At 57.2% G+C, this 22434-nt stretch overlaps 1 protein-coding gene across 1 annotated transcript in view; it reads right to left on the minus strand.

Annotated features, from left to right (window-relative positions):
• The window catches only part of LOC134540181 (fatty acid synthase-like), a 109956-nt gene that overhangs the window by 63968 nt on the left and 23554 nt on the right, over positions 1-22434 (minus strand). The window contains exon 8 of the mRNA XM_063382744.1: positions 1081-1272. Coding sequence (XP_063238814.1) covers positions 1081-1272 — 192 coding nt within the window. The remainder of the gene's footprint in view (positions 1-1080; positions 1273-22434) is intronic.

Below are 22434 nucleotides of genomic sequence, written 5' to 3' on the forward strand. Positions count from 1 at the left end.
ATTTGCCAAGAATATGTTTGTAATACTACAAGAAAGTATTGTAACTTTGTTCAACGCAAGGCTATGGTAATTTTTGCATATATGAAATACTTTTCGAGATAATACTGAATATTTCTTACGAAAATTGGGGCATAATTATGTATTTTAATTGGCTTTTCATTCAAGCATAACTTTATAAAACATGTAAAAACATTATTGAATATTTTATATATGGACTTTTAGTGTTTATAATATATTAGTGTGTGCATTTAATACTAGAAATCTAATCAGGGAACGGTTTACAATTAACTTTAACTATTGAAAGTACTGGGACAACTCAAAGAATAAATGGTAATAATTCGAAACCAGTGTTAACAAATACTATTTTCTGGCGATATAGTTGTTTTCATGTAAATGTAAAAATGTACAAATATCTGTATTTTTACATGAATATTTGTGTTCCATTTATAAAAAATGGGTGAGTGTACTTACGTACCTACACGCGTTAGATTTTATACTTACTTGACGTAATAAAAATACTAACTTTAATTTTCTATGAAAATAATTAATAGAAATTAAAAAAAATAATTGTCTGAAGTAATATTATAAATTCGGCTGCAGAGTATAAATTCTATCAAAAATTATAATTGTTAGTAATTACTCTGCATTCAATATTAATATAAACATGTGTATAAAAATAATTATTTTAAATAGCAAAACAAAACGAGATAAATTAAAAAATAATAATTTAAATCAATAAATATGCAGAATGTTTATTATAATTTGTTGATGTTAATTATTTATTAACATATAATGTAATAATTTAAAACACGAATAAATTATAAATATGGGAACATGAACATAATTTCTATCACTAATAATCACAATAATCAGTATTGAACGTCAGTAACTAGAGTATAAGATTCAAAAGCACATATATAATATTTTTTTTTTTTGTATTTAGCCCTTTTTTTTACTCCCGTGAAAATATCTAAGCATGGTGCGCGCGCCACGTAGACACTCAGTCTCGTCACTCCTGCATCCCGAGCCTGAAGCAGCAGCCCGCAAGGGGGGGAATGCCCTGGACAGGGGGCGGCGCACCTTGTCCAGGCTGAGCCGCATCTTCTCCTCGTGCCGCCCCGACAGACACACGAGGCGCGGCAGGTCGTCGCCGCCCGAAGCCGGCCTCTTCTTGGTGTTGGCGCGCAGCACCGCGTGGCCGCACCCGCCGAACGAGTCGATGTTGCTCACCGCGGCGTACGTGGGCTCCCACGGGGTGTTCTCGGTCACCACCTGCACGTCAGCCGCACTTCAGTGGGGGCGGGTGTTCAGTCAGGACCTGTATTCAGTCAGGACGAGTGTTGAGTCAGGACAGGGGTTCAGTCAGGACGGGTGTTCAGTGTGGGGTGGGTACTCGCGGTCACCACCTGCACATCAGCCGCACTTCAGTAGGGGCGGGTGTTCAGTCAGGACCTGTATTCAGTCAGGACGAGTGTTGAGTCAGGACAGGGGTTCAGTCAGGACGGGTGTTCAGTGTGGGGTGGGTACTCGCGGTCACCACCTGCTCGTCAGACACTCTTCAGTGGGGGCGGGTGTTCAGTCAGGTCGGGTGTTCAGTCATGTCGGGTGTTCAGTCATGATGGGGGTTCAGTCAGGACGATGGTTCAGTCAGGACGGGGGTTCAGTCAGGACGGTAGTTCAGTGTGGGGTGGGTACTCGCGGTCACCACCTGCTCGTCAGACACTCTTCAGTGGGGGCGGGTGTTCAGTCAGGTCGGGTGTTCAGTCATGTCGGGTGTTCAGTCATGATGGGGGTTCAGTCAGGACGATGGTTCAGTCAGGACGGGGGTTCAGTCAGGACGGTAGTTCAGTGTGGGGTGGGTACTCATGGCCACCACCTGCTCGTCAGACACTCTTCAGTGGGGGCGGGTGTTCAGTCAGGTCGGGTGTTCAGTCATGTCGGATGTTCAGTCATGATGGGGGTTCAGTCAGGACGATGGTTCAGTCAGGACGGGGGTTCAGTCAGGACGGTAGTTCAGTGTGGGGTGGGTACTCGCGGCCACCACCTGCTCGTCAGACACTCTTCAGTGGGGGCGGGTGTTCAGTCAGGTCGGGTGTTCAGTCATGTCGGGTGTTCAGTCATGATGGGGGTTCAGTCAGGACGATGGTTCAGTCAGGACGGGGGTTCAGTCAGGACGGTAGTTCAGTGTGGGGTGGGTACTCGCGGTCACCACCTGCTCGTCAGACACTCTTCAGTGGGGGCGGGTGTTCAGTCAGGTCGGGTGTTCAGTCATGATGGGGGTTCAGTCAGGACGATGGTTCAGTCAGGACGGGGGTTCAGTCAGGTCGGGTGTTCAGTCATGATGGGGGTTCAGTAAGGACGATGGTTCAGTCAGGACGGGGGTTCAGTCAGAACGGGGGTTCAGTCAGGACGGGGGTTCAGTCAGGACGGGGGTTCAGTCAGGACGGGGGTTCAGTCAGGACGATGGTTCAGTCAGGACGAAGGTTCAGTCAGGTCGGGTGTTCAGTCATAATGGGGGTTCAGTCGGGACGGGGGTTCAGTCAGGACGGGGGTTCAGTCAGGTCGGGTGTTCAGTCATGATGGGGGTTCAGTCGAGCCGATGGTTCAGTCAGGACGGGGGTTCAGTCAGGACGGGTATTCAGTGTGGGGTGGGTACTCGCGGTCACCACCTGCTCGTCAGACACTCTTCAGTGGGGGCGGGTGTTCACTCAGGTCGGGTGTTCAGTCATGATGGGGGTTCAGTCAGGACGATGGTTCAGTCAGGACGGGGGTTCAGTCAGGACGGGTATTCAGTGTGGGGTGGGTACTCGCGGTCACCACCTGCTCGTCAGACACTCTTCAGTGGGGACGGGTGTTCAGTCAGGACGGGTGTTCAGTCATGATGGGGGTTCAGTCAGGACGATGGTTCAGTCAGGACGGGGGTTCAGTCAGGACGGGTATTCAGTGTCGGGTGGGTACTCGCGGTCACCACCTATTCGTCAGACACTCTTCAGTGGGGGCGGGTGTTCAGTCAGGTCGGGTGTTCAGTCATGATGGGGGTTCAGTCAGGACGATGGTTCAGTCAAAACGGAAGTTCAGTCAGGACGGGTATTCAGTGTGGGGTGGGTACTCGCGGTCACCACCTGCTCGTCAGACACTCTTCAGTGGGGACGGGGGTTCAGTCAGGTCGGGTGTTCAGTCATGTCGGGTGTTCAGTCATGATGGGGGTTCAGTCAGGACGATGGTTCAGTCAGGACGGGGGTTCAGTCAAGACGGTAGTTCAGTGTGGGGTGGGTACTCGCGGTCACCCTCTGCTCGTCAGACACTCTTCAGTGGGGGCGGGTGTTCAGTCACGTCAGGTGTTCAGTCATTATGGGGGTTCAGTCAGGACGATGGTTCAGTCAGGACGGGGGTTCAGTCAGGACGGGTGTTCAGTGTGGGGTGGGTACTCGCGGTCACCACCTGCTCGTCAGACACTCTTCAGTGGGGACGGGGGTTCAGTCAGGTCGGGGGTTCAGTCATGTCGGGTGTTCAGTCATGATGGGGGTTCAGTCAGGACGATGGTTCAGTCAGGATGGGGGTTCAGTCAGGACGGTAGTTCAGTGTGGGGTGGGTACTCGCGGTCACCCTCTGCTCGTCAGACACTCTTCAGTGGGGGCGGGTGTTCAGTCAGGTCGGGTGTTCAGTCATGATGGGGGTTCAGTCAGGACGATGGTTCAGTCAGGACGGGGGTTCAGTCAGGTCGGGTGTTCAGTCATGATGGGGGTTCAGTCAGGACGATGGTTCAGTCAGGACGGGGGTTCAGTCAGGACGGGTATTCAGTGTGGGGTGGGTACTCGCGGTCACCACCTGCTCGTCAGACACTCTTCAGTGGGGGCGGGTGTTCAGTCAGGTCGGGTGTTCAGTCATGATGGGGGTTCAGTCAGGACGATGGTTCAGTCAGGACGGGGGTTCAGTCAGGTCGGGTGTTCAGTCATGATGGGGGTTCAGTCAGGACGATGGTTCAGTCAGGACGGGGGTTCAGTCAGGACGGGTATTCAGTGTGGGGTGGGTACTCGCGGTCACCACATGCTCGTCAGACACTCTTCAGTGGGGGCGGGTGTTCAGTCAGGTCGGGTGTTCAGTCATGATGGGGGTTCAGTCAGGACGATGGTTCAGTCAGGACGGGGGTTCAGTCAGGACGGGTGTTCAGTGTGGGGTGGGTACTCGCGGTCACCCTCTGCTCGTCAGACACTCTTCAGTGGGGGCGGGTGTTCAGTAAGGTCGGGTGTTCAGTCATGAGGGGGTTCAGTCAGGACGATGGTTCAGCCAGGACGGGGGGTTAGTCAGGACGGGGGTTCAGTCATAATGGGGGTTCAGTCAGGACGATGGTTCAGTCAGGACGGGGGTTCAGTCAGGACGGGGGTTTAGTCAGGTCGTGTGTTCAGTCATGATGGGGGTTCAGTCAGGACGATGGTTCAGTCATGACGGGGGTTCAGTCAGGACGGGTATTCAGTGTTGGGTGGGTACTCGCGGTCACCACCTGCTCGTCAGACACTCTTCAGTGGGGGCGGGTGTTCAGTCAGGTCGGGTGTTCAGTCATGATGGGGGTTCAGTCAGGACGATGGTTCAGTCAAAACGGGGGTTCAGTCAGGACGGGTATTCAGTGTGGGGTGGGTACTCGCGGTCACCACCTGCTCGTCAGACACTCTTCAGTGGGGACGGGGGTTCAGTCAGGTCGGGTGTTCAGTCATGTCGGGTGTTCAGTCATGATGGGGGTTCAGTCAGGACGATGGTTCAGTCAGGACGGGGGTTCAGTCAGGACGGTAGTTCAGTGTGGGGTGGGTACTCGCGGTCACCCTCTGCTCGTCAGACACTCTTCAGTGGGGGCGGGTGTTCAGTCAGGTCGGGTGTTCAGTCATGATGGGGGTTCAATCAGGACGATGGTTCAGCCAGGACGGGGGGTTAGTCAGGACGGGGGTTCAGTCATAATGGGGGTTCAGTCAGGACGATGGTTCAGTCAGGACGGGGGTTCAGTCAGGACGGTAGTTCAGTGTGGGGTGGGTACTCGCGGTCACCCTCTGCTCGTCAGACACTCTTCAGTGGGGGCGGGTGTTCAGTCAGGTCGGGTGTTCAGTCATGATGGGGGTTCAGTCAGGACGATGGTTCAGTCAGGACGGGGGTTCAGTCAGGTCGGGTGTTCAGTCATTATGGGGGTTCAGTCAGGACGATGGTTCAGTCAGGACGGGGGTTCAGTCAGGACGGTAGTTCAGTGTGGGGTGGGTACTCGCGGTCACCCTCTGCTCGTCAGACACTCTTCAGTGGGGGCGGGTGTTCAGTCAGGTCGGGTGTTCAGTCATGATGGGGGTTCAGTCAGGACGATGGTTCAGTCAGGACAGGGGTTCAGTCAGGTCGGGTGTTCAGTCATGATGGGGGTTCAGTCAGGACGATGGTTCAGTCAGGACGGGGGTTCAGTCAGGACGGGTATTCAGTGTGGGGTGGGTACTCGCGGTCACCACCTGCTCGTCAGACACTCTTCAGTGGGGGCGGGTGTTCAGTCAGGTCGGGTGTTCAGCCATGATGGGGGTTCAGTCATGACGATGGTTCAGTCAGGACGGGGTTTCAGTCAGGTCGGGTGTTCAGTCATGATGGGGGTTCAGTCAGGACGATGGTAGAGTCAGGACGGGGGTTCAGTCAGGACGGGTATTCAGTGTGGGGTGGGTACTCGCGGTCACCACCTGCTCGTCAGACACTCTTCAGTGGGGACGGGGGTTCAGTCAGGTCGGGTGTTCAGTCATGTCGGGTGTTCAGTCATGATGGGGGTTCAGTCAGGACAATGGTTCAGTCAGGACGGGGGTTCAGTCAGGTCGGGTGTTCAGTCATGATGGGGGTTCAGTCAGGACGATGGTTCTGTCAGGACGGGGGTTCAGTCAGGACGGTAGTTCAGTGTGGGGTGGGTACTCGCGGTCACCCTCTGCTCGTCAGACACTCTTCAGTGGGGGCGGGTGTTCAGTCAGGTCGGGTGTTCAGTCATGATGGGGGTTCAGTCAGGACGATGGTTCAGTCAGGACAGGGGTTCAGTCAGGTCGGGTGTTCAGTCATGATGGGGGTTCAGTCAGGACGATGGTTCAGTCAGGACGGGGGTTCAGTCTGGACGGGTATTCAGTGTGGGGTGGGTAATCGCGGTCACCACCTGCTCGTCAGACACTCTTCAGTGGGGGCGGGTGTTCAGTCAGGTCGGGTGTTCAGTCATGATGGGGGTTCAGTCAGGACGATGGTTCAGTCAGGACGGGGGTTTAGTCAGGTCGGGTGTTCAGTCATGATGGGGGTTCAGTCAGGACGATGGTTCAGTCATGACGGGGGTTCAGTCAGGACGGGTATTCAGTGTTGGGTGGGTACTCGCGGTCACCACCTGCTCGTCAGACACTCTTCAGGGGGGGCGGGTGTTCAGTCAGGTCGGGTGTTCAGTCATGATGGGGGTTCAGTCAGGACGATGGTTCAGTCAGGACGGGGGTTTAGTCAGGACGGGTATTCAGTGTGGGGTGGCTACTCGCGGTCAACCTCTGCTCGTCAGACACTCTTCAGTGGGGGCGGGTGTTCAGTCAGGTCGGGTGTTCAGTCATGATGAAGGTTCAGTCAGGACGATGGTTCAGTCAGGACGGGTATTCAGTGTGGGGTGGGTACTCGCGGTCACCACCTGCTCGTCAGACACTCTTCAGTGGGGGCGGGTGTTCAGTCAGGTCGGGTGTTCAGTCATGATGGGGGTTCAGTCAGGACGATGGTTCAGTCAGGACGGGGGTTCAGTCAGGTCGGGTGTTCAGTCATGATGGGGGTTCAGTCAGGACGATGGTTCAGTCAGGACGGGGGTTCAGTCAGGACGGGTATTCAGTGTGGGGTGGGTACTCGCGGTCACCACCTGCTCGTCAGACACTCTTCAGTGGGGGCGGGTGTTCAGTCAGGTCGGGTGTTCAGTCATGATGGGGGTTCAGTCAGGACGATGGTTCAGTCAGGACGGGGGTTCAGTCAGGTCGGGTGTTCAGTCATGATGGGGGTTCAGTCAGGACGATGGTTCAGTCAGGACGGGGGTTCAGTCAGGACGGGTATTCAGTGTGGGGTGGGTACTCGCGGTCACCACCTGCTCCTCAGACACTCTTCAGTGGGGGCGGGTGTTCAGTCAGGTCGGGTGTTCAGTCATGATGGGGGTTCAGTCAGGACGGGGGTTCAGTCAGGACGGGTATTCAGTGTGGGGTGGGTACTAGCGGTCACCACCTGCTCGTCAGACACTCTTCAGTGGGGGCGGGTGTTCAGTCAGGTCGGGTGTTCAGTCATGATGGGGGTTCAGTCAGGACGATGGTTCAGTCAGGACGGGGGTTCAGTCAGGTCGGGTGTTCAGTCATGATTGGGGTTCAGTCAGGACGATGGTTCAGTCAGGACGGGGGTTCAGTCAGGACGGGTATTCAGTGTGGGGTGGGTACTCGCGGTCACCACCTGCTCGTCAGACACTCTTCAGTGGGGGCGGGTGTTCAGTCAGGTCGGGTGTTCAGTCATGATGGGGGTTCAGTCAGGACGATGGTTCAGTCAGGACGGGGGTTCAGTCAGGTCGGGTGTTCAGTCATGATGGGGGTTCAGTCAGGACGATGGTTCAGTCAGGACGGGGGTTCAGTCAGGACGGGTATTCAGTGTGGGGTGGGTACTCGCGGTCACCACCTGCTTGTCAGACACTCTTCAGTGGGGGCGGGTGTTTAGTCAGGTCGGGTGTTCAGCCATGATGGGGGTTCAGTCAGGACGATGGTTCAGTCAGGACGGGGGTTCAGTCAGGTCGGGTGTTCAGTCAGGTCGGGTGTTCAGTCATGATGGGGGTTCAGTCAGGACGGGGGTTCAGTCAGGACGGGTATTCAGTGTGGGGTGGGTACTAGCGGTCACCACCTGCTCGTCAGACACTCTTCAGTGGGGGCGGGTGTTCAGTCAGGTCGGGTGTTCAGTCATGATGGGGGTTCAGTCAGGACGATGGTTCAGTCAGGACGGGGGTTCAGTCAGGTCGGGTGTTCAGTCATGATTGGGGTTCAGTCAGGACGATGGTTCAGTCAGGACGGGTGTTCAGTCAGGTCGGGTGTTCAGTCATGATGGGGGTTCAGTCAGGACGATGGTTCAGTCAGGACGGGGGTTCAGTCAGGTCGGGTGTTCAGTCATGATGGGGGTTCAGTCAGGACGATGGTTCAGTCAGGACGGGGGTTCAGTCAGGACGGGTATTCAGTGTGGGGTGGGTACTCGCGGTCACCACCTGCTCGTCAGACACTCTTCAGTGGGGGCGGGTGTTCAGTCAGGTCGGGTGTTTAGTCATGATGGGGGTTCAGTCAGGACGATGGTTCAGTCAGGACGGGGGTTCAGTCAGGACGGGTATTCAGTGTGGGGTGGGTAATCGCGGTCACCACCTGCTCGTCAGACACTCTTCAGTGGGGGCGGGTGTTCAGTCAGGTCGGGTGTTCAGTCATGATAGGGGTTCAGTCAGGACGATGGTTCAGTCAGGATGGGGGTTCAGTCAGGTCGGGTGTTCAGTCATGATGGGGGTTCAGTCAGGACGATGGTTCAGTCAGGACGGGGGTTCAGTCAGGACGGGTATTCAGTGTGGGGTGGGTACTCGCGGTCACCACCTGCTCGTCAGACACTCTTCAGTGGGGGCGGGTGTTCAGTCAGGTCGGGTGTTCAGTCATGATGGGGGTTCAGTCAGGACGATGGTTCAGCCAGGACGGGGGGTTAGTCAGGACAAGGGTTCAGTCATAATGGGGGTTCAGTCAGGACGATGGTTCAGTCAGGACGGGGGTTCAGTCAGGACGGTAGTTCAGTGTGGGGTGGGTACTCGCGGTCACCCTCTGCTCGTCAGACACTCTTCAGTGGGGGCGGGTGTTCAGTCAGGTCGGGTGTTCAGTCATGATGGGGGTTCAGTCAGGACGATGGTTCAGTCAGGACGGGGGTTCAGTCAGGTCGGGTGTTCAGTCATGATGGGAGTTCAGTAAGGACGATGGTTCAGTCAGGACGGGGGTTCAGTCAGGACGGGTATTCAGTGTGGGGTGGGTACTCGCGGTCACCACCTGCTCGTCAGACACTCTTTAGTGGGGGCGGGTGTTCAGTCAGGTCGGGTGTTCAGTCATGATGGGGGTTCAGTCAGGACGATGGTTCAGTCAGGACGGGGGTTCAGTCAGGTCGGGTGTTCAGTCATGATGGGGGTTCAGTCAGGACGATGGTTCAGTCAGGACGGGGGTTCAGTCAGGACGGGTATTCAGTGTGGGTTGGGTACTCGCGGTCACCACCTGCTCGTCAGACACTCTTCAGTGGGGACGGGGGTTCAGTCAGGTCGGGTGTTCAGTCATGTCGGGTGTTCAGTCATGATGGGGGTTTAGTCAGGACGATGGTTCAGTCAGGACGGGGGTTCAGTCAGGACGGTAGTTCAGTGTGGGGTGGGTACTCGCGGTCACCCTCTGCTCGTCAGACACTCTTCAGTGGGGGCGGGTGTTCAGTCAGGTCGGGTGTTCAGTCATGATGGGGGTTCAGTCAGGACGATGGTTCAGTCAGGACGGGGGTTCAGTCAGGTCGGGTGTTCAGTCATGATGGGGGTTCAGTTAGGACGATGGTTCAGTCAGGACGGGGGTTCAGTCAGGACGGGTATTCAGTGTGGGGTGGGTACTCGCGGTCACCACCTGCTCGTCAGACTCTCCTCAGTGGGGGCGGGTGTTCAGTCAGGTCGGGTGTTCAGTCATGATGGGGGTTCAGTCAGGACGATGGTTCAGTCAGGACGGGGGTTCAGTCAGGTCGTGTGTTCAGTCATGATGGGGGTTCAGTCAGGACGATGGTTCAGTCAGGACGGGGGTTCAGTCAGGACGGGTATTCAGTGTGGGGTGGGTACTCGCGGTCACCACCTGCTCGTCAGACACTCTTCAGTGGGGGCGGGTGTTCAGTCAGGTCGGGTGTTCAGTCATGATGGGGGTTCAGTCAGGACGATGGTTCAGTCAGGACGGGGGTTCAGTCAGGACGGGTGTTCAGTGTGGGGTGGGTACTCGCGGTCACCACCTGCTCGTCAGACACTCTTCAGTGGGGGCGGGTGTTCAGTCAGGTCGGTTGTTCAGTCATGATGGGGTTCAGTCAGGACGATGGTTCAGTCAGGACGGGGGTTCAGTCAGGACGGGTGTTCAGTGTGGGGTGGATACTCGCGGTCACCACCTGCTCGTCAGACACTCTTCAGTGGGGGCGGGTGTTCAGTCAGGTCGGGTGTTCAGTCATGATGGGGGTTCAGTCAGGACGATGGTTTAGTCAGGACGGGGGTTTAGTCAGGACGGGTGTTCAGTGTGGGGTGGGTACTCGCGGTCACCACCTGCTCGTCAGACACTCTTCAGTGGGGGCGGTGTTCAGTCAGGTCGGGTGTTCAGTAATGATGGGGGTTCAGTCAGGACGATGGTTTAGTCAGGACGGGGGTTCAGTCAGGACGGGTGTTCAGTGTGGGGTGGGTACTCGCGGTCACCACCTGCTCGTCAGACACTCTTCAGTGGGGGCGGGTGTTCAGTCAGGTCGGGTGTTCAGTCATGATGGGGGTTCAGTCAGGACGGGGGGTTAGTCAGGACGGGGGTTCAGTCATGATGGGGGTTCAGTCGGGACGGGGGTTCAGTCAGGATGGGGGTTCAGTCAGGTCGGGGGTTCAGTCATGATGGGGGTTCAGTCGGGACGGGGGTTCAGTTAGGACGGGGGGTTAATCAGGACGGGGGGTTAGTCAGGACGGGGGTTCAGTCATGATGGGGGTTCAGTCGGAACGGGGGTTCAGTCAGGACAGGGGTTCAGTCAGGTCGGGTGTTCAGTCATGATGGGGGTTCAGTCAGGACGATGGTTCAGTCAGGACGGGGGGTTAGTCAGGGCGGGGATTCAGTCATGATGGGGGTTCAGTCAGGACGATGGTTCAGTCAGGACGGGGGGTTAATCAGGACGGGGGTTCAGTCATGATGGGGGTTCAGTCGGGACGGGGGTTCAGTTAAGACGGGGGTTCAGTCAGGTCGGGTGTTCAGTCATGATGGGAGTTCAGTCAGGACGACGGTTCATTCAGGACGGGGGGTTAGTCAGGACGATGGTTCAGTCAGGACGGGGGTTCAGTCAGGACGGTAGTTCAGTGTGGGGTGGGTACTCGCGGCCACCACCTGCTCGTCAGACACTCTTCAGTGGGGGCGGGTGTTCAGTCAGGTCGGGTGTTCAGTCATGTCGGGTGTTCAGTCATGATGGGGGTTCAGTCAGGACGATGGTTCAGTCAGGACGGGGGTTCAGTCAGGACGGTAGTTCAGTGTGGGGTGGGTACTCGCGGCCACCACCTGCTCGTCAGACACTCTTCAGTGGGGGCGGGTGTTCAGTCAGGTCGGGTGTTCAGTCATGTCGGGTGTTCAGTCATGAACGGGGTTCAGTCAGGACGATGGTTCAGTCAGGACGGGGGTTCAGTCAGGACGGTAGTTCAGTGTGGGGTGGGTACTCGCGGTCACCCTCTGCTCGTCAGACACTCTTCAGTGGGGGCGGGTGTTCAGTAAGGTCGGGTGTTCAGTCATGAGGGGGTTCAGTCAGGACGATGGTTCAGCCAGGACGGGGGGTTAGTCAGGACGGGGGTTCAGTCATAATGGGGGTTCAGTCAGGACGATGGTTCAGTCAGGACGGGGGTTCAGTCAGGACGGGGGTTTAGTCAGGTCGTGTGTTCAGTCATGATGGGGGTTCAGTCAGGACGATGGTTCAGTCATGACGGGGGTTCAGTCAGGACGGGTATTCAGTGTTGGGTGGGTACTCGCGGTCACCACCTGCTCGTCAGACACTCTTCAGTGGGGGCGGGTGTTCAGTCAGGTCGGGTGTTCAGTCATGATGGGGGTTCAGTCAGGACGATGGTTCAGTCAAAACGGGGGTTCAGTCAGGACGGGTATTCAGTGTGGGGTGGGTACTCGCGGTCACCACCTGCTCGTCAGACACTCTTCAGTGGGGACGGGGGTTCAGTCAGGTCGGGTGTTCAGTCATGTCGGGTGTTCAGTCATGATGGGGGTTCAGTCAGGACGATGGTTCAGTCAGGACGGGGGTTCAGTCAGGACGGTAGTTCAGTGTGGGGTGGGTACTCGCGGTCACCCTCTGCTCGTCAGACACTCTTCAGTGGGGGCGGGTGTTCAGTCAGGTCGGGTGTTCAGTCATGATGGGGGTTCAATCAGGACGATGGTTCAGCCAGGACGGGGGGTTAGTCAGGACGGGGGTTCAGTCATAATGGGGGTTCAGTCAGGACGATGGTTCAGTCAGGACGGGGGTTCAGTCAGGACGGTAGTTCAGTGTGGGGTGGGTACTCGCGGTCACCCTCTGCTCGTCAGACACTCTTCAGTGGGGGCGGGTGTTCAGTCAGGTCGGGTGTTCAGTCATGATGGGGGTTCAGTCAGGACGATGGTTCAGTCAGGACGGGGGTTCAGTCAGGTCGGGTGTTCAGTCATTATGGGGGTTCAGTCAGGACGATGGTTCAGTCAGGACGGGGGTTCAGTCAGGACGGTAGTTCAGTGTGGGGTGGGTACTCGCGGTCACCCTCTGCTCGTCAGACACTCTTCAGTGGGGGCGGGTGTTCAGTCAGGTCGGGTGTTCAGTCATGATGGGGGTTCAGTCAGGACGATGGTTCAGTCAGGACAGGGGTTCAGTCAGGTCGGGTGTTCAGTCATGATGGGGGTTCAGTCAGGACGATGGTTCAGTCAGGACGGGGGTTCAGTCAGGACGGGTATTCAGTGTGGGGTGGGTACTCGCGGTCACCACCTGCTCGTCAGACACTCTTCAGTGGGGGCGGGTGTTCAGTCAGGTCGGGTGTTCAGTCATGATGGGGGTTCAGTCATGACGATGGTTCAGTCAGGACGGGGTTTCAGTCAGGTCGGGTGTTCAGTCATGATGGGGGTTCAGTCAGGACGATGGTAGAGTCAGGACGGGGGTTCAGTCAGGACGGGTATTCAGTGTGGGGTGGGTACTCGCGGTCACCACCTGCTCGTCAGACACTCTTCAGTGGGGACGGGGGTTCAGTCAGGTCGGGTGTTCAGTCATGTCGGGTGTTCAGTCATGATGGGGGTTCAGTCAGGACAATGGTTCAGTCAGGACGGGGGTTCAGTCAGGTCGGGTGTTCAGTCATGATGGGGGTTCAGTCAGGACGATGGTTCTGTCAGGACGGGGGTTCAGTCAGGACGGTAGTTCAGTGTGGGGTGGGTACTCGCGGTCACCCTCTGCTCGTCAGACACTCTTCAGTGGGGGCGGGTGTTCAGTCAGGTCGGGTGTTCAGTCATGATGGGGGTTCAGTCAGGACGATGGTTCAGTCAGGACAGGGGTTCAGTCAGGTCGGGTGTTCAGTCATGATGGGGGTTCAGTCAGGACGATGGTTCAGTCAGGACGGGGGTTCAGTCTGGACGGGTATTCAGTGTGGGGTGGGTAATCGCGGTCACCACCTGCTCGTCAGACACTCTTCAGTGGGGGCGGGTGTTCAGTCAGGTCGGGTGTTCAGTCATGATGGGGGTTCAGTCAGGACGATGGTTCAGTCAGGACGGGGGTTTAGTCAGGTCGGGTGTTCAGTCATGATGGGGGTTCAGTCAGGACGATGGTTCAGTCATGACGGGGGTTCAGTCAGGACGGGTATTCAGTGTTGGGTGGGTACTCGCGGTCACCACCTGCTCGTCAGACACTCTTCAGTGGGGGCGGGTGTTCAGTCAGGTCGGGTGTTCAGTCATGATGGGGGTTCAGTCAGGACGATGGTTCAGTCAGGACGGGGGTTCAGTCAGGTCGGGTGTTCAGTCATGATGGGGGTTCAGTTAGGACGATGGTTCAGTCAGGACGGGGGTTCAGTCAGGACGGGTATTCAGTGTGGGGTGGGTACTCGCGGTCACCACCTGCTCGTCAGACTCTCCTCAGTGGGGGCGGGTGTTCAGTCAGGTCGGGTGTTCAGTCATGATGGGGGTTCAGTCAGGACGATGGTTCAGTCAGGACGGGGGTTCAGTCAGGTCGTGTGTTCAGTCATGATGGGGGTTCAGTCAGGACGATGGTTCAGTCAGGACGGGGGTTCAGTCAGGACGGGTATTCAGTGTGGGGTGGGTACTCGCGGTCACCACCTGCTCGTCAGACACTCTTCAGTGGGGGCGGGTGTTCAGTCAGGTCGGGTGTTCAGTCATGATGGGGGTTCAGTCAGGACGATGGTTCAGTCAGGACGGGGGTTCAGTCAGGACGGGTGTTCAGTGTGGGGTGGGTACTCGCGGTCACCACCTGCTCGTCAGACACTCTTCAGTGGGGGCGGGTGTTCAGTCAGGTCGGTTGTTCAGTCATGATGGGGTTCAGTCAGGACGATGGTTCAGTCAGGACGGGGGTTCAGTCAGGACGGGTGTTCAGTGTGGGGTGGATACTCGCGGTCACCACCTGCTCGTCAGACACTCTTCAGTGGGGGCGGGTGTTCAGTCAGGTCGGGTGTTCAGTCATGATGGGGGTTCAGTCAGGACGATGGTTTAGTCAGGACGGGGGTTTAGTCAGGACGGGTGTTCAGTGTGGGGTGGGTACTCGCGGTCACCACCTGCTCGTCAGACACTCTTCAGTGGGGGCGGTGTTCAGTCAGGTCGGGTGTTCAGTAATGATGGGGGTTCAGTCAGGACGATGGTTTAGTCAGGACGGGGGTTCAGTCAGGACGGGTGTTCAGTGTGGGGTGGGTACTCGCGGTCACCACCTGCTCGTCAGACACTCTTCAGTGGGGGCGGGTGTTCAGTCAGGTCGGGTGTTCAGTCATGATGGGGGTTCAGTCAGGACGGGGGGTTAGTCAGGACGGGGGTTCAGTCATGATGGGGGTTCAGTCGGGACGGGGGTTCAGTCAGGATGGGGGTTCAGTCAGGTCGGGGGTTCAGTCATGATGGGGGTTCAGTCGGGACGGGGGTTCAGTTAGGACGGGGGGTTAATCAGGACGGGGGGTTAGTCAGGACGGGGGTTCAGTCATGATGGGGGTTCAGTCGGAACGGGGGTTCAGTCAGGACAGGGGTTCAGTCAGGTCGGGTGTTCAGTCATGATGGGGGTTCAGTCAGGACGATGGTTCAGTCAGGACGGGGGGTTAGTCAGGGCGGGGATTCAGTCATGATGGGGGTTCAGTCAGGACGATGGTTCAGTCAGGACGGGGGGTTAATCAGGACGGGGGTTCAGTCATGATGGGGGTTCAGTCGGGACGGGGGTTCAGTTAAGACGGGGGTTCAGTCAGGTCGGGTGTTCAGTCATGATGGGAGTTCAGTCAGGACGACGGTTCATTCAGGACGGGGGGTTAGTCAGGACGATGGTTCAGTCAGGACGGGGGTTCAGTCAGGACGGTAGTTCAGTGTGGGGTGGGTACTCGCGGCCACCACCTGCTCGTCAGACACTCTTCAGTGGGGGCGGGTGTTCAGTCAGGTCGGGTGTTCAGTCATGTCGGGTGTTCAGTCATGATGGGGGTTCAGTCAGGACGATGGTTCAGTCAGGACGGGGGTTCAGTCAGGACGGTAGTTCAGTGTGGGGTGGGTACTCGCGGCCACCACCTGCTCGTCAGACACTCTTCAGTGGGGGCGGGTGTTCAGTCAGGTCGGGTGTTCAGTCATGTCGGGTGTTCAGTCATGAACGGGGTTCAGTCAGGACGATGGTTCAGTCAGGACGGGGGTTCAGTCAGGACGGTAGTTCAGTGTGGGGTGGGTACTCGCGGTCACCCTCTGCTCGTCAGACACTCTTCAGTGGGGGCGGGTGTTCAGTAAGGTCGGGTGTTCAGTCATGAGGGGGTTCAGTCAGGACGATGGTTCAGCCAGGACGGGGGGTTAGTCAGGACGGGGGTTCAGTCATAATGGGGGTTCAGTCAGGACGATGGTTCAGTCAGGACGGGGGTTCAGTCAGGACGGGGGTTTAGTCAGGTCGTGTGTTCAGTCATGATGGGGGTTCAGTCAGGACGATGGTTCAGTCATGACGGGGGTTCAGTCAGGACGGGTATTCAGTGTTGGGTGGGTACTCGCGGTCACCACCTGCTCGTCAGACACTCTTCAGTGGGGGCGGGTGTTCAGTCAGGTCGGGTGTTCAGTCATGATGGGGGTTCAGTCAGGACGATGGTTCAGTCAAAACGGGGGTTCAGTCAGGACGGGTATTCAGTGTGGGGTGGGTACTCGCGGTCACCACCTGCTCGTCAGACACTCTTCAGTGGGGACGGGGGTTCAGTCAGGTCGGGTGTTCAGTCATGTCGGGTGTTCAGTCATGATGGGGGTTCAGTCAGGACGATGGTTCAGTCAGGACGGGGGTTCAGTCAGGACGGTAGTTCAGTGTGGGGTGGGTACTCGCGGTCACCCTCTGCTCGTCAGACACTCTTCAGTGGGGGCGGGTGTTCAGTCAGGTCGGGTGTTCAGTCATGATGGGGGTTCAATCAGGACGATGGTTCAGCCAGGACGGGGGGTTAGTCAGGACGGGGGTTCAGTCATAATGGGGGTTCAGTCAGGACGATGGTTCAGTCAGGACGGGGGTTCAGTCAGGACGGTAGTTCAGTGTGGGGTGGGTACTCGCGGTCACCCTCTGCTCGTCAGACACTCTTCAGTGGGGGCGGGTGTTCAGTCAGGTCGGGTGTTCAGTCATGATGGGGGTTCAGTCAGGACGATGGTTCAGTCAGGACGGGGGTTCAGTCAGGTCGGGTGTTCAGTCATTATGGGGGTTCAGTCAGGACGATGGTTCAGTCAGGACGGGGGTTCAGTCAGGACGGTAGTTCAGTGTGGGGTGGGTACTCGCGGTCACCCTCTGCTCGTCAGACACTCTTCAGTGGGGGCGGGTGTTCAGTCAGGTCGGGTGTTCAGTCATGATGGGGGTTCAGTCAGGACGATGGTTCAGTCAGGACAGGGGTTCAGTCAGGTCGGGTGTTCAGTCATGATGGGGGTTCAGTCAGGACGATGGTTCAGTCAGGACGGGGGTTCAGTCAGGACGGGTATTCAGTGTGGGGTGGGTACTCGCGGTCACCACCTGCTCGTCAGACACTCTTCAGTGGGGGCGGGTGTTCAGTCAGGTCGGGTGTTCAGTCATGATGGGGGTTCAGTCATGACGATGGTTCAGTCAGGACGGGGTTTCAGTCAGGTCGGGTGTTCAGTCATGATGGGGGTTCAGTCAGGACGATGGTAGAGTCAGGACGGGGGTTCAGTCAGGACGGGTATTCAGTGTGGGGTGGGTACTCGCGGTCACCACCTGCTCGTCAGACACTCTTCAGTGGGGACGGGGGTTCAGTCAGGTCGGGTGTTCAGTCATGTCGGGTGTTCAGTCATGATGGGGGTTCAGTCAGGACAATGGTTCAGTCAGGACGGGGGTTCAGTCAGGTCGGGTGTTCAGTCATGATGGGGGTTCAGTCAGGACGATGGTTCTGTCAGGACGGGGGTTCAGTCAGGACGGTAGTTCAGTGTGGGGTGGGTACTCGCGGTCACCCTCTGCTCGTCAGACACTCTTCAGTGGGGGCGGGTGTTCAGTCAGGTCGGGTGTTCAGTCATGATGGGGGTTCAGTCAGGACGATGGTTCAGTCAGGACAGGGGTTCAGTCAGGTCGGGTGTTCAGTCATGATGGGGGTTCAGTCAGGACGATGGTTCAGTCAGGACGGGGGTTCAGTCTGGACGGGTATTCAGTGTGGGGTGGGTAATCGCGGTCACCACCTGCTCGTCAGACACTCTTCAGTGGGGGCGGGTGTTCAGTCAGGTCGGGTGTTCAGTCATGATGGGGGTTCAGTCAGGACGATGGTTCAGTCAGGACGGGGGTTTAGTCAGGTCGGGTGTTCAGTCATGATGGGGGTTCAGTCAGGACGATGGTTCAGTCATGACGGGGGTTCAGTCAGGACGGGTATTCAGTGTTGGGTGGGTACTCGCGGTCACCACCTGCTCGTCAGACACTCTTCAGGGGGGGCGGGTGTTCAGTCAGGTCGGGTGTTCAGTCATGATGGGGGTTCAGTCAGGACGATGGTTCAGTCAGGACGGGGGTTTAGTCAGGACGGGTATTCAGTGTGGGGTGGCTACTCGCGGTCAACCTCTGCTCGTCAGACACTCTTCAGTGGGGGCGGGTGTTCAGTCAGGTCGGGTGTTCAGTCATGATGAAGGTTCAGTCAGGACGATGGTTCAGTCAGGACGGGTATTCAGTGTGGGGTGGGTACTCGCGGTCACCACCTGCTCGTCAGACACTCTTCAGTGGGGGCGGGTGTTCAGTCAGGTCGGGTGTTCAGTCATGATGGGGGTTCAGTCAGGACGATGGTTCAGTCAGGACGGGGGTTCAGTCAGGTCGGGTGTTCAGTCATGATGGGGGTTCAGTCAGGACGATGGTTCAGTCAGGACGGGGGTTCAGTCAGGACGGGTATTCAGTGTGGGGTGGGTACTCGCGGTCACCACCTGCTCGTCAGACACTCTTCAGTGGGGGCGGGTGTTCAGTCAGGTCGGGTGTTCAGTCATGATGGGGGTTCAGTCAGGACGATGGTTCAGTCAGGACGGGGGTTCAGTCAGGTCGGGTGTTCAGTCATGATGGGGGTTCAGTCAGGACGATGGTTCAGTCAGGACGGGGGTTCAGTCAGGACGGGTATTCAGTGTGGGGTGGGTACTCGCGGTCACCACCTGCTCCTCAGACACTCTTCAGTGGGGGCGGGTGTTCAGTCAGGTCGGGTGTTCAGTCATGATGGGGGTTCAGTCAGGACGGGGGTTCAGTCAGGACGGGTATTCAGTGTGGGGTGGGTACTAGCGGTCACCACCTGCTCGTCAGACACTCTTCAGTGGGGGCGGGTGTTCAGTCAGGTCGGGTGTTCAGTCATGATGGGGGTTCAGTCAGGACGATGGTTCAGTCAGGACGGGGGTTCAGTCAGGTCGGGTGTTCAGTCATGATTGGGGTTCAGTCAGGACGATGGTTCAGTCAGGACGGGGGTTCAGTCAGGACGGGTATTCAGTGTGGGGTGGGTACTCGCGGTCACCACCTGCTCGTCAGACACTCTTCAGTGGGGGCGGGTGTTCAGTCAGGTCGGGTGTTCAGTCATGATGGGGGTTCAGTCAGGACGATGGTTCAGTCAGGACGGGGGTTCAGTCAGGTCGGGTGTTCAGTCATGATGGGGTTTCAGTCAGGACGATGGTTCAGTCAGGACGGGGGTTCAGTCAGGACGGGTATTCAGTGTGGGGTGGGTACTCGCGGTCACCACCTGCTTGTCAGACACTCTTCAGTGGGGGCGGGTGTTTAGTCAGGTCGGGTGTTCAGCCATGATGGGGGTTCAGTCAGGACGATGGTTCAGTCAGGACGGGGGTTCAGTCAGGTCGGGTGTTCAGTCAGGTCGGGTGTTCAGTCATGATGGGGGTTCAGTCAGGACGGGGGTTCAGTCAGGACGGGTATTCAGTGTGGGGTGGGTACTAGCGGTCACCACCTGCTCGTCAGACACTCTTCAGTGGGGGCGGGTGTTCAGTCAGGTCGGGTGTTCAGTCATGATGGGGGTTCAGTCAGGACGATGGTTCAGTCAGGACGGGGGTTCAGTCAGGTCGGGTGTTCAGTCATGATTGGGGTTCAGTCAGGACGATGGTTCAGTCAGGACGGGTGTTCAGTCAGGTCGGGTGTTCAGTCATGATGGGGGTTCAGTCAGGACGATGGTTCAGTCAGGACGGGGGTTCAGTCAGGTCGGGTGTTCAGTCATGATGGGGGTTCAGTCAGGACGATGGTTCAGTCAGGACGGGGGTTCAGTCAGGACGGGTATTCAGTGTGGGGTGGGTACTCGCGGTCACCACCTGCTCGTCAGACACTCTTCAGTGGGGGCGGGTGTTCAGTCAGGTCGGGTGTTTAGTCATGATGGGGGTTCAGTCAGGACGATGGTTCAGTCAGGACGGGGGTTCAGTCAGGACGGGTATTCAGTGTGGGGTGGGTAATCGCGGTCACCACCTGCTCGTCAGACACTCTTCAGTGGGGGCGGGTGTTCAGTCAGGTCGGGTGTTCAGTCATGATAGGGGTTCAGTCAGGACGATGGTTCAGTCAGGATGGGGGTTCAGTCAGGTCGGGTGTTCAGTCATGATGGGGGTTCAGTCAGGACGATGGTTCAGTCAGGACGGGGGTTCAGTCAGGACGGGTATTCAGTGTGGGGTGGGTACTCGCGGTCACCACCTGCTCGTCAGACACTCTTCAGTGGGGGCGGGTGTTCAGTCAGGTCGGGTGTTCAGTCATGATGGGGGTTCAGTCAGGACGATGGTTCAGCCAGGACGGGGGGTTAGTCAGGACAAGGGTTCAGTCATAATGGGGGTTCAGTCAGGACGATGGTTCAGTCAGGACGGGGGTTCAGTCAGGACGGTAGTTCAGTGTGGGGTGGGTACTCGCGGTCACCCTCTGCTCGTCAGACACTCTTCAGTGGGGGCGGGTGTTCAGTCAGGTCGGGTGTTCAGTCATGATGGGGGTTCAGTCAGGACGATGGTTCAGTCAGGACGGGGGTTCAGTCAGGTCGGGTGTTCAGTCATGATGGGAGTTCAGTAAGGACGATGGTTCAGTCAGGACGGGGGTTCAGTCAGGACGGGTATTCAGTGTGGGGTGGGTACTCGCGGTCACCACCTGCTCGTCAGACACTCTTTAGTGGGGGCGGGTGTTCAGTCAGGTCGGGTGTTCAGTCATGATGGGGGTTCAGTCAGGACGATGGTTCAGTCAGGACGGGGGTTCAGTCAGGTCGGGTGTTCAGTCATGATGGGGGTTCAGTCAGGACGATGGTTCAGTCAGGACGGGGGTTCAGTCAGGACGGGTATTCAGTGTGGGGTGGGTACTCGCGGTCACCACCTGCTCGTCAGACACTCTTCAGTGGGGACGGGGGTTCAGTCAGGTCGGGTGTTCAGTCATGTCGGGTGTTCAGTCATGATGGGGGTTTAGTCAGGACGATGGTTCAGTCAGGACGGGGGTTCAGTCAGGACGGTAGTTCAGTGTGGGGTGGGTACTCGCGGTCACCCTCTGCTCGTCAGACACTCTTCAGTGGGGGCGGGTGTTCAGTCAGGTCGGGTGTTCAGTCATGATGGGGGTTCAGTCAGGACGATGGTTCAGTCAGGACGGGGGTTCAGTCAGGTCGGGTGTTCAGTCATGATGGGGGTTCAGTTAGGACGATGGTTCAGTCAGGACGGGGGTTCAGTCAGGACGGGTATTCAGTGTGGGGTGGGTACTCGCGGTCACCACCTGCTCGTCAGACTCTCCTCAGTGGGGGCGGGTGTTCAGTCAGGTCGGGTGTTCAGTCATGATGGGGGTTCAGTCAGGACGATGGTTCAGTCAGGACGGGGGTTCAGTCAGGTCGTGTGTTCAGTCATGATGGGGGTTCAGTCAGGACGATGGTTCAGTCAGGACGGGGGTTCAGTCAGGACGGGTATTCAGTGTGGGGTGGGTACTCGCGGTCACCACCTGCTCGTCAGACACTCTTCAGTGGGGGCGGGTGTTCAGTCAGGTCGGGTGTTCAGTCATGATGGGGGTTCAGTCAGGACGATGGTTCAGTCAGGACGGGGGTTCAGTCAGGACGGGTGTTCAGTGTGGGGTGGGTACTCGCGGTCACCACCTGCTCGTCAGACACTCTTCAGTGGGGGCGGGTGTTCAGTCAGGTCGGTTGTTCAGTCATGATGGGGTTCAGTCAGGACGATGGTTCAGTCAGGACGGGGGTTCAGTCAGGACGGGTGTTCAGTGTGGGGTGGATACTCGCGGTCACCACCTGCTCGTCAGACACTCTTCAGTGGGGGCGGGTGTTCAGTCAGGTCGGGTGTTCAGTCATGATGGGGGTTCAGTCAGGACGATGGTTTAGTCAGGACGGGTGTTCAGTGTGGGGTGGGTACTCGCGGTCACCACCTGCTCGTCAGACACTCTTCAGTGGGGGCGGGTGTTCAGTCAGGTCGGGTGTTCAGTAATGATGGGGGTTCAGTCAGGACGATGGTTTAGTCAGGACGGGGGTTCAGTCAGGACGGGTGTTCAGTGTGGGGTGGGTACTCGCGGTCACCACCTGCTCGTCAGACACTCTTCAGTGGGGGCGGGTGTTCAGTCAGGTCGGGTGTTCAGTCATGATGGGGGTTCAGTCAGGACGGGGGGTTAGTCAGGACGGGGGTTCAGTCATGATGGGGGTTCAGTCGGGACGGGGGTTCAGTCAGGATGGGGGTTCAGTCAGGTCGGGGGTTCAGTCATGATGGGGGTTCAGTCGGGACGGGGGTTCAGTTAGGACGGGGGGTTAATCAGGACGGGGGGTTAGTCAGGACGGGGGTTCAGTCATGATGGGGGTTCAGTCGGAACGGGGGTTCAGTCAGGACAGGGGTTCAGTCAGGTCGGGTGTTCAGTCATGATGGGGGTTCAGTCAGGACGATGGTTCAGTCAGGACGGTGGGTTAGTCAGGGCGGGGATTCAGTCATGATGGGGGTTCAGTCAGGACGATGGTTCAGTCAGGACGGGGGGTTAATCAGGACGGGGGTTCAGTCATGATGGGGGTTCAGTCGGGACGGGGGT

This window comes from Bacillus rossius, chromosome 16 (genome assembly GCF_032445375.1).
Source record: "Bacillus rossius redtenbacheri isolate Brsri chromosome 16, Brsri_v3, whole genome shotgun sequence".
Taxonomy (NCBI): domain Eukaryota; kingdom Metazoa; phylum Arthropoda; class Insecta; order Phasmatodea; family Bacillidae; genus Bacillus; species Bacillus rossius.